A 12273-nucleotide genomic window follows, 5' to 3' on the forward strand; every position below is an offset into this window, starting at 1 on the left:
GACAGGTTTGCCCCCAGTTATCCAAGTGCATCTGTGGTGCCACCACCATGGACAGGGACAATTCCACAGGAACCCATTCGTCAAGAGGAAACCATCGTTGCAGAGTCAGATACTCTGAGCACTGTTCAGGAGCAGCTGGTGGCTTCAGCACAAACAAGCAGGGACTTTACTGTTAGGTGTTCACAAAGCCACCAGAGAGATTGGTACTGACCTGTTAGGTTCGTCAAGTATTGAACATAGTGAATGGAGACTTCTTTTGTGACCCTTAGGAATGGTTGTTTGTTAAGAAATTCATACTGAAATCTTAAGGAGGGAGGAATATAGTAATCTGGGATGTTATAATTAAGGTTATCCACCAGGTGGTGCTGTAGCTAGTGCTGCTGCTAGTTAGGGTCAGTGGAATGGGAGGATGCAGGCCTGTATGTTTGTTACGCAGTTGTTTAATAAAGTACACGGACTAATTCTAATATCTCGCCTCTTCGAGTTCCTTGTTTCACTACATGGATTTATCACACCTAGGATGTAGATTATCAGGCCCTGGGGATTTATCGGCCTTCAATCCCATCAATTTCCCTAACACCATTTCCCTACAAATACTGATTTCTTTCAGTTCCTCCCTTTCATCAGAACCTATGTTCCCCGGCATCTCTGGGAGGTTATTTGTGGAATACAGCCCAGGAGAGTAAATTTCTGGCCAAAAACCACACAAGCTGAAGCTGAAAAACTTCAGCAACGTTCACACTGTAGCAATTGAATTCTGCGTTAATCAGTGCCATATTTTACTCAGAGCTAGAAGCACCTTAATGATTCTAAAGTGTTTCGATGTTCAATGATGCAACGGTTAGATGTTGTTTCTAAATCCAACACCAAGCAGCGATCTGCATGATGGATTACCTTTGTGCATAGCAACAACTCTTCAGCACCATCATACCTGTCACTTCAGTCCCTTTGGGTTGGGACCAATTTTACACATTTACCCACTGAGTCACTGGCCCATATTTCCCAGTATTTTTAATCAGGATGTTAAGTACTAGTATATCTGTCAAAAGTGTTAATTTATTTTTATTTCTGAATATACCTGTATAGTTATCAGCCTTAGCTCAGTGGTAGAACTTTCACCTCTGGGTTAAGAGGTTTTGGGTTCAAGTCCCACTCCAGAGACTTGAGCACATAATCTAGACTAACATTTGGGTGCAGTGCTAAGGGAGTGCTTCGTTGTCGATGGTGTCATCTTTCAGTTGAGATATTTGCTACCTTTCCTTACAAGTGACTACATTTAAAGATACTTTTGTTGGCTGTAAAGTGCTTTGGGATGTCCTGAGGTTGTGAAAGGCGCTATATAAATACAAGTTCTTTCTTTATGTGCACAAAAGGATACCTGATATGCACCAAAATATGTCTGACTTTGATTCAAAGTTTTGTTTCACTGACCAGTGTTAAGTTGCTTATGTGTTTTGTCATGCAACTATAAATCCAAAGTACAAGTTTATCTAAATTTTCTTTACAAAATTAACTTGACTATAATAAAATGTTCAAACCTCTTCAGAGGTAGAAAAATATGTTCTTCCAAACAATAAATATTGTCATGGATTATGCCCCGATGCTACATATTCACCAAATTAATCTTGTTTTCAGCATAAATGCAACCCCAAATGCGATTGTGGAGTGCACGCAATGTCAATGAAGTTGAGGCAACATTGGCACAAGTCCCAGCCAGCGTCCCCACCTCCCCGTTAGACGGGTGTGCGCACGCGCGCAGTGCCCGCCACTTACATCGCAAACTGGGTGCGGACAAAATGTGAAGCAGATAAAGTGTAAAAAAAAACGGGTGAGAGCAAAGCGGCGCGGTTTTAATGCCATAACGATATTCGGTTATTCTTACAGTGTGACAACCAAGAGTTATAAGAATCTGAATGTATAAAGAAGAAAAAGCGCATGTTGGAAATTAGAAATAAAAACATAAGATGCTGAAAATGCACAAAGTTTGAAAGGGGGGGATTAACATTCGGAGTGACTAGTGACAACGATCGGGCATTAAACGCGCCATTTGATACTTCGGTTGAGACCCTCCCTCCAACTGAGTTAAGAGTTCCACTGAAGGGTCCCTCAACAGCGATTACCTGTTTCCTCTTTCAAATACTGACTGACCAGGTGTATATTTGGGGAACTTTCTACAAATAGCTTTCATTTTACCTGGAAGGTAGACTTTTTTCCCCCCTTATATAGAACTGCCAATTGGAGTTTCGCGGCCTATTCCTGCACTGAGCTCCTCTCGCAAACGAACAACAGTGCGGTTGCCTGGTTACGCGGACGCCGGCCTTGCTGCACTGCGGCTCCGGGCCGCAGAGCGCGCGAGGAGGCGGGGACCCTAAACACTGCGACACGCAACCCGCCCCCGGAATACCCGCCCGCTTCCTGCGCGCCGATTGGACAACCGCCACCCCCCTCTCGCGCGCCGTCGCCTGCGTGGCCAGAATGAACGAGCCCGTTGATTGGTTGTTCAGGATGTCAGCCGCTGGAAGAAGTTGCCCCTCCTGTCGCTGCTCGCCGGCTGGGCGGCGAGGAGGATGTTGTGAGTCATGGTTGGAACCGGGTAGTAGCACGACAAAAGATGCGGCTCTTTTTTAAAATGATTATAGAAGCATCAAAGCGATTTTAGAGGAGCGCAGTGTGGCAGTGGTGTGTAGCCGGCATATCTCCTGCAGCACGAACAGGAAGAAATCCAGTGAGTGGTTTCCCTTTAGCCGCTGCTTTAAGTCACTGTCGCCGAGGTGAAGGGCATGATATCTCTTGGTCAAATACTGGCTGCACTGACCAAATAGTTCTGAGTGAATTAGGATGGACAGCTCACGGTCCAATTCCACATTACCATCCCTCCGCCCTAAGCAACGAGCCCCAGTAAAACCGCAGCAATCCAGACTTTTGCTTTAAATCTTATTGACAGGTTGTCGGCGCCCCTGTGAGGTCCCGCCAGTCGAGTGTCCAGTTCTATTCTGGTCGCAGCTCGGGTTAGTGCAAACATGACAACGGTATCGTTTTATGCTTTCATTGCCCATATATTTGTAGAACTCCAAAATATACGTGTGTGTGTGTATATCATAACGTGTGCAGCTTGTGTATTTTTAAAGTCATCTTAACAATGCATATTTATTATAAAAGACACGAGTTTAAAATAGGATCATAGTGTGTGTGGTCCTCGAATAAGGCAAAATAGAATTTCAAGTTTCTGAGAACAACGCGCGAAATTCACCTAATCCAGTTTTTATTACTTCTCGGCCCCGTTTACAACAAAATTACTAATCTTCAAATGCATGGAAACTCTACTTATAATGTAATATGAAAGTACACTGAAGATAATATATTTTGTAATTTATTCTCTGGATGTGGCCGGCATTTATTGCCCATCCCTAGTTCCTCTGATACAATGGAGTGGCTTACGGCAGAGGGCAGTTAAGAGTCAACCACATTGATGTGGGATTGGAGTCGCATATAAGCCAGACCAGATAAGGATGGTAGGTTTCCTTCCCTAAAGGACATTAGTGAACCAGTTGAGTTCTTATGAGGATCTGACAGCTTGGTCACTTTTACTGATAGCAGCTTTTTATTTCTAGGTTTTTAAACTGAATTCAATTTCTCAAAATGACATGGTGGGATTTTAACTTGTGTTCTCCAGATTATTAGTCCAGGCCTCTGGATTACTAGTCCAGTGATTAGTATATAATATGCCATACAGTCTGCTAAAATTTAGAATCCTACCTTTTAATGACTACTTAAGCTATAATAACTTACAACATTTTCTGTTAATTTAACACATCATAGTTATGAGTTTTATAAATCGAGGTAAAGACTACAAGAGTAAAGAGGCAATGATAGCTAGGCAATGATTAGACCATATGTGGTTTTAGGGACCTATTAAAGAAAGGACATTGAAGCCATAGAGAATATGGAAAGACTGGCCAGGATGATGCCAGGGATGGGAAACTATATGTTATGAGGAAAGACTTGAGATAGAATCATATAATCTTATAGCACAGAAGGGGGCCTGTCATCATGCCTGTGCCAGCTTTTTGAAAGAGCTGTCCAATTTAATCCCACACCCAAGTTTTCTCCCCATAACCCTGCAAATTACTTCTCTTCAAATACATGTCCAATTGCATTTAAAAGTTCCTATGGAAACTGATTCCACCACCCTTTCAAGTAGTGCGTTCCAGATCATAACCACCCTCTGTGTAATAATTTCTCATTTCCCCTTTAGTTCTTTCTCCCTATTTGCTCTATCAAAACCCCCTCATCATTTTGATTACCTCTATTAGGTCGCCCCTTTTCTTCTCTGCTCTAAGGATAAAAATCCCAGCTTCTCCACATAAATGAAGTCCCTCATCCCTGGTATCATCCTGAAAAACCTCCTCTGTACCCTCTCCAAAGCCTTGACATCCTTCCCAAGTGTGATACCCACAATACTCCAACTGAGGCCTAAGTGATTTGTGAAGGTTTAGCATGACTTGTTTTTGTAATGAACGCCCCTATTTACAAAACCAAGTACTGTATCCTATATGCTGCTTAACTGCCTTATCAATGTACCTTGCCATATTCAGGGATTTGTGAATATGCACTACAGGCCCCTCCGTTCTTGCACCCCCCCTCAAAATAGTACCATTTGGATTATACTGCCTCTTCATGTTGTTTCACCAAAAGTGCATCACTTCACACTTATTAAATTGCACCTGCCATGTTTCTGCCCATTTCACCAGTCTATCTATGCCCTTCTGAAGTCTGCTGCTTCTCTTCGTAGGCAGTCCCTCGGAACTGAGGATGACTTGCTTCCACACTAAAAATGAGTTCTCAGGTGACTGAGTCCAATGCGGGACCTACTGTCTGTCACAGGTGGGGCAGACAGTGGTTGAAGTGGGGGGTGGGTGGGGTGCTTGGGTTGACGTGTGCTCCTTCCGCTGTTTGCGATTGGCTTCCGCTTGCTCCCGGCGAAGAGACTCGAGGTGTTTGGCGCCTTCCCGGATTCTTCTCCTCCACTTTGTGCGGTCTTGGGCCAGGGATTCCCAGATGTCGGTGGGGATGTTTCACTTTTTCAAGGAGGTTTTGAGGGGGTCCTTGAAGCATTTCCTCTGCCCACCTGGGGCTCCCTTGCCGTGTCGGAGCTCCGAGTAGAACGCTTGTTTTGGGGGTCTTGTATCATGCATGCAGACGATGTGGCCCGTCCATCAGAGCTGATCGAGCGTGGTCAAAGTTTTGATGCTGGGGATGTTGGCCTGAGCGAAAACACTGACGTTGGTACGTCTATTCTGCCAGTGGATTCGCAAGATCTTGCAGAGGCAGCATTGGTGGTACCTCTCCAGTGCTTTGAGGTGCCTGCTGTACATGGTCCATGTCTCTGAAGCATACAGGAGAGCAGGTATCACTACTGCTCTGCAGACCATGAGCTTGGTGCTGGGTTTGAGTTCCTGGTCTTCAAACACTCTCCCTCAGGCGACCGAAAGCTGCACTGGCACACTGAAGGCGGCGTTGGACTTCATCCGTAGGCTCCCGAGGTATGGAAAGTGGTCCACGCTGTCCAAGGCCTCGTCGTGGATTTTGATAATCGGGGAGGAGTACTGTGTGGCAGGGGCAGGTTGGTAGAGGACCTTTGTCTTATGGATGTTTAGTGAAAGGCCCATGCTCGTACGCTTCGGTGAAGGTGCTGACGATGGTTTGGAGTTCGGCCTCAGTGTGCGCAGGCGCAAGCGTCGTCTGCGTACTGTAATTCGATGAGAGGATGGGACGACCTTGATCTGGACTGGAGGCGACGGCAGTTGAACAGTTTCCCGTTTGTTCTGTAGATTAGCTCCACTCCAGCGGGGAGCTTACTGAGGATGAGATGGAGCATTGCAGCAAGGAAGATCGAGAAAAGCGTTGGTGCGATGACGCAGCCTTGCTTGACCCCGGTCCGTACGTGAATTGGGTCTGTGGTGGATCCATTGGTCAGGATCACGGCTTGCATGTTGTCATGATGCAGGCAGAGGATGGTGACAAACTTTTGAGGGCAGCTGAATTTGAGGAGGACACTCCATAATCCCTTACGGTTGACGGTGTCAAAGGCCTTTGTGAGGTCAAAGAAGGCCATGTACAGTGGTTGGTGCTATTCCCTGCATTTCTCTTGTAGTTGATGCGCAGTGAAGGTCACGTCCATTGTGCCCCTTAGTGGGCAGAATCTGCATTGCGACTCTGGGAGGAGCTCTTCAGCCACTGGGAGGTGGTGATTGAGGAGGATTCTTGCGATGATTTTCCCTGTGGCAGACAACAGGGAAACTCCTGTAATTACCACAATTGGACTTGTCACCTTTCTTGAAGATGGTCACGATTACGGAGTCTCTCAGATCCCCTGGCATGCTCTCCTCCTTCCAAATAAGAGAAATGAGTTCATGTATTCACGCCAATAGTGCTTCTCCGCCATGTTTTAGCGCCTCGGCGGGGATTCCATCTGCTCCTGAGGCCTTGTTCTTCAGTTGTTGGATGGTCTTTTCAACCTCCTGCCGGGCTGGGGTTGTGCTGAGGTGGTGGCGGGTAGCATGCTGCGGGATGGAGTTGAGGACACACTGGTATTGTCCTGCTCATTTTACTACATTGCCAAGTTTTGTATCATCCGCAATCTTCATACTTCATATACCCAAGTCCAGGTCATTTATATACAACAAGAAGAGCAATGGTGCTGATACCAACTCCTTGGAGACCCCACTGCATACTTATCTTCAGTCAGAAAAACATCTGTTCACCACTACTCTCTACCTCCTATCCCTTAGCCAATTACATACCCAAGTTACCACCGTCCCTTTAATACAATGTGCTTCTATTTTCCAAATAAGTTATGTGGTACTTTATAAAATGCCTTTTGAAAGTCCATATATACATCTATTGCACTTCCTTCATCAACCCTCTCTGATACATGAACTATTTCCACTGGAGCAGAGAAGGCTAAGAGGAGATTGAAGTGATCTATAAAATTATGAATGTGTTGATAGTGAATAGCGAAATACTATTTCCTTGGTTTGGGAGTCGATTTAAAATTGTCAGTAAGAATGAGGAGAGCGATCAAGAGAAATGTCTTTAGAGTTGAGAGAGTAGAATGCTTTGCTACAGGGAGTCGTTGAGGCACCGATTATTGAATTGTTATGGGGAAAAGTGGATAGATACTTGAAACAGGAAGATAGAAGGCAAGAGAGCAAGTAAGTCGGATTAGTGGATTTCTCAAGTAAAGAATTCCCTCCCTAAACCCCTCTACCTCTCCTTTTTAAGATGCTCCTTAAAACCTACCTCTTTGACCATCTGCCCATATATCTCCTTATGTGGCTCGGTGTCGAATTTTGTTTGGTAACGCTTCTGTGAAGCACTAGGATATTTTACTATACACTAAAGGTGCTATATAAATGCAAGTTGTTGAGAGCCAGCACAGACACAATAGGCTGAATGCCCCCCTGTGCATTAAATGTCTATGGTTAAACATATTTTGGAGTTCTGTGTGTACATAGCCAATGGAAATATAAAGGACTGGCTGCAAAAAAAAAAGTCTGAATGTTTAATGATCTAGTCACATAAAACAAACAATGGTAGGAGGATAATTGTGCTGTTAATATATTGAAAGTATCTAAATATTTGTAAAACATTTTAAATTAATATGAAGATAACTACAAATATGTTTCATATAATTGAAAATTATAATCCCGAGAATAGGTTTTGAAATTTAGATCATAATTTAAAACTCCAATGCTTTATCAGGTTTCTTGTCCAGATACTGATATTCCAGTCACACAGCAACACAGACTAGGTAGAAAGGTTAGCAATCTCACATTTGCTTTGTAGTTGATCATAACTACACAGTGCATTGGCAACAGAACAGTGTATGCCTGGTCTGCCATTGTTGCCAGATGAGCCAACCACTGTTTGCCAACATCATCAATCTGGACACTTTGTTGGATGATATCATCAATGAATGAACAGATAACATTCAGGCAGCCACAATACTTTGGGCAACAAGAATGGATAGGTATTAGTTTAAAGAAAATAAAATGATAGTTTGCCAATATGCTATAAGATGGTGAACTATTAGTGCAGAGTAAATTTGAGTTGTACATGTGGTGAGTTCCCTATATCAGCTGCCCTGTAATGAAGAAGGTTAGCCAACAGCAAAAAAAAAAGAGGAAATTGACCGTTCCTTGTTGCACCTGTGCATCAACTAATGTCTGCATTAAGTAGCATAACCAGCATCTGGGAGTGGGTAGCCTGCCCACCCACTGGGCCATAGAATTGTGTATATGAGTATGGATACTTATCCTTCCTTGCTAAAGAAACTGCTAAAAAATAGTAAATGACTGATTATGTGCAGAGAATTTTCCCTGGGAAGGGTACACGTTACTTGGTGCCAGAATTTTCATCATCACGAGTGTTTTGCTTATCCTCCTCCCCAGATTATATTATGAAAAATCATTGTATGTGTATTTTTAAAATCGTGTTTGTGTATGTGTTCAGACAACAATAGCCTACTTTCTCTACCTCCTTCCCTGTATGTTTCTAATATTATTGACATTCTATCAAATGCAAATATAATTGAACTTAACCAAATTAGTTTTAATTCAGTGCAGTACCAGATGAAGTTCTATCAGTTCAGCAGAATTATTTCCATAAACTAATTATAGATAAAATAGTTACACCCTGTATTTCAAATTATACATCTCGTGTTTCATGCCAAGGACACCAAAGTGTTTAAAAAATATACTTATAACTGGCTACGCTAAATTAACTAAAAACTCAAATCCAAATACTCAACTGGGGTTGCCTGCAATAACTAGTGATGCTACTTGCAGTACTTGTTAACATTTTTAACTAAATTGCTACTTTTTCTCAGTCTAGTAGAAAACAAGATGAGTCACACGTGTTCAATAAGTGTCCCATTTCTTTATGAGAACCAAGGATTGGTGCTGGATATGATTCTCCGCTCTTTATTAGGAGTAGTCCAGCCTATCAACTGGGAAAGTGTAGCTAGACTCATACCAGGAGTCACAGCCAAGCAGGTACTGTAAGTTACTGTTTTGCCTTTTGAGGTTTAAACAAATTTCTACTTTTCCAATCAAGAGTAAATAATATTATATTGAAACTTATTATCTAATTAACAAGTCCAATTGATTATTGCAGCCTTCCGGACTCAATATCGAGTTTAACAATTTCAGATCATAACCTCTGCCCCTATTACATTTTTACTTACTTTTTTCCCACCCCTTTGTTTTGGATCCCCCCCCCCTTTTTTTTTTCTCTCCCACACGGCAGCTGTCTCCCATCCTGCCAGTACACTTCACACCTAATCTGAGCCGTCTTTTGTCTCCACTGTCCTATTACCATCTCGTCTGGTTTTGAATACCTCTTAATGTCTCTTTTACTTCTTTTACTTCTTTTGTTCTATCACAGCCCTGCCTTCGATCTATTTTATTTCCTTTCCAGTTTGAAAAAGGGTTCGACCCAAAACGTCAACTCTAATTTCTCTCCATGGATGTTGCCTGGCCTGCTGAGTTTTCCCAGCATTTTCTGTTGTTATTTCCAATTGATTATTGTTGGGAACATTATCACAGTAGTTGGACTCAAAGTTTGGTAGCCTGTATCATTTCACAGAAATGCCATCTGGCTTCCTAACATTAAAACCAGAGCATATATAGAAATTTGTCTTCAGGTTCCTGGCATCAATTTCAGTTAGGTTATTTATTAATGAGAGTTTCTACTTGATTCTGCTAAGTAATCGTTTAAGATTGATTTCCCAATAGATAGGTTTGATTTAAGTTGAATATCCTTTTGACAAAAGAAACTATTTTACAAATAAGGTGTAAAATAGTTTCTTTTCATATTCCTTTTTTTAATGAAATCTTTTTAGACAAAAATGTTATTTAAATAATTGTTCAAAAAATAATCCAAGACTTGTTTTCTAATTACAACTTATCCTTCATATGGGAAATAACTCCATACATTAACATAAAAGAAAGAAGACGGGTTTGCACAATGCTGATCTTTTTTTCAATATTCCGTAAAACGTTTTCACTTAAGATCCAACAATAATTTTCATCTCTTTAATTACAGAAGTACTTCAGATTTATCATTATTTTAGACACTTTTAAGTTGACATTCTACCCCATTTGGAGCACTGCATTCCGTTTTGGGCCCAGCACCTCAGGGAGGATATATTTGTCTTGGATGGGGTGCAGTGCAGGTTCACCAGAATGATACTGGGCCATAGAGTTAAATTACAAGGACAGATTGCAAAAACTTGGCTTGTATTCCCTTGAGTATAAAAGATTGAGGGGTGATCTAATGGAGACGTATGAAATGTTAAAAGGGTTTGATAGGGTAGATACAGAGAAACTATTTCCTCTAGTGAGGGAATCAAGAACAAGGGGACATAATCTTAAAATTAGATCTGGGCCATTCAGAAGTGAAATCAGGAAGCACTTTTTCACACAAGGTGTAGTGAAATCTGGTAAAACTCCCTGCCAAATGGCTGCGGATGCTAAGACAATTGGAGCTTTCAAGACGGAGATAGATAGATTTTTGTTAGGTAAGGGTATTGAGGGATATGGAACAAAAGTGGGTAAATGGAGTTGAAGTACAGATCAGCCATGATCTAATAGAAAGGTGGAGCAGGCACAAGGGGCTGAATGGCCTACTCCTGTTCCTTATGTTCCTATGACTATTATTGTAAGTCTAGTTACGTGAAGCAGACTGGCTGTTGGTATCATCAATCATATTTCCTAAACACTCATATATAAAATTGGGTTTACAAACTGCACAGTTTAAATGGTTTTTAGAAAAGTACAGATATATAGGGGTGATGCGACTAATTGTGTTTGGGTTTTGGGTGATGGTAATAAACTATTTGACCTTCAGTTCTTATAGACTGACATCACCTGACCCCTCATTTAGGTTAAAGCCTTGTAATCACTCTCGGGTATTCATTATTTTCCACATAATTATTATATTGAGAATCAACTGCATCCTACTGACAAAGGATACTCTAATTGTATGAAAATTACGTGTACCACTTTAAGTTCAGAATTCATTTTCACAGTCATGAAGGGGCACTGGGAGCTTCTTGGAGTCACATTGGTTAATATTTTATTTCATAGATATGTCTGATAACTCCAATATCCCAGAATTGATATTTCAAAACATAATGGCCCAAAATATACGTTCGGAGGCTCCCCGCGGGCAGATGCCTCCGACCAGCAAAAACTCTACAAATTTACCTGGTGGCCCGCAAGGTAGGGAGATTTGTGCTCCTGGGCCTCTCCGGGTATGTGCGGGTAGAGGCCCACATATCCCAGGGAGGCATGCGGTTTGCAAGCACCCTGGGATCACGTGGGCCGGCCCAACCAATAAAAGAAGGGATTCCCATTCATACTTATGGGAGTTCCGTATGTACGGAATCCCCATAAGTATGAATGGAGATCACTTTAAAAAAAATACACCAACACATGAAATAATTTTTTTTCAAATTACATATTTAAAATGCCATTTAATTAAATATTTTAAATAAAAAATTTAAAAACAAAAATGGGGCTAAAAATAAACTTCCCTTTATTGGACAGGGTTTTTAATGTCTTTTTAATAAGTGATAACATTTTATTTTTCTATTTTTTAAAACTCTTATGCTGGTAAAAGCTGCCTTATGCCTGCTTTTACCAAGCGTAAGAATTTCACAGGCATTCAGCGGGTGGAAGTTGGGCAAATAGCACAACTCTCTGCCCGCGGAGGCCCTTTTCCTGGGGATGCGAATCATCTGTCAAGAGAATTCTTGACATCGCAATTTCCGGGTTTTAGCACACGTGCTTCGCATGCTTAAACCCGGAACTTGCGCGGCCCTTATGGGCGCGTACGCACCCGTAGGGGTCGCAAAATGTGGCCCAGTGTTGCCACATTCTATTGTGAAGGGTGAAAGGAAGAATATGACCTCTGTAGCTGTGCTTAATAAAAATACAACTTATAATTGACATCTCAAGTGCTTCTGGAATGCAAGACATCTTGGCTTACACATATTACTAAATCTAAAAATGAGTGTGCAGTGCTATTGGTTCTAACAGGGAAAGATAATGGGTGGCAGGGAACAGACACCTCATTCCTTTTCTCAGCCTGGATAGTTTTCAGGAGTGTAAAAAGAGAGATAGTAGTACAGGTTGAGCGTCCCGAATCTGGCAACCTCGGGACCAAGGCCGAGCTGGTTTTCGTGTTTTTCCGGACTTCGGAACGTGT

General features: G+C 42.1%; 1 protein-coding gene across 9 annotated transcripts in view; it reads left to right on the forward strand.

Annotated features, from left to right (window-relative positions):
* The first annotated feature begins 1742 nt into the window (after positions 1-1742).
* sanbr (SANT and BTB domain regulator of CSR) overlaps positions 1743-12273 on the forward strand; it is a 126937-nt gene continuing 116406 nt past the window's right edge. For 2 of the 9 annotated variants that reach the window (XM_085981430.1, XM_085981436.1), the window contains exons 1-2: positions 2420-2725; positions 8891-9056. In XM_085981430.1, the coding sequence (XP_085837556.1) occupies positions 8907-9056 (150 nt within the window). In that variant the 5' untranslated portion in view covers positions 2420-2725; positions 8891-8906. Of the gene's footprint in view, positions 1829-2418; positions 2726-8890; positions 9057-12273 lie in introns of those variants that run through there. The other 7 variants (XM_085981429.1, XM_085981431.1, XR_015077517.1 and 4 more) reach the window with 6 other exon arrangements.

Source organism: Somniosus microcephalus, chromosome 3 (assembly GCF_052327205.1).
Source record: "Somniosus microcephalus isolate GS21.2 chromosome 3, FLI_Smic_1.0, whole genome shotgun sequence".
Taxonomy (NCBI): Eukaryota; Metazoa; Chordata; class Chondrichthyes; order Squaliformes; family Somniosidae; genus Somniosus; species Somniosus microcephalus.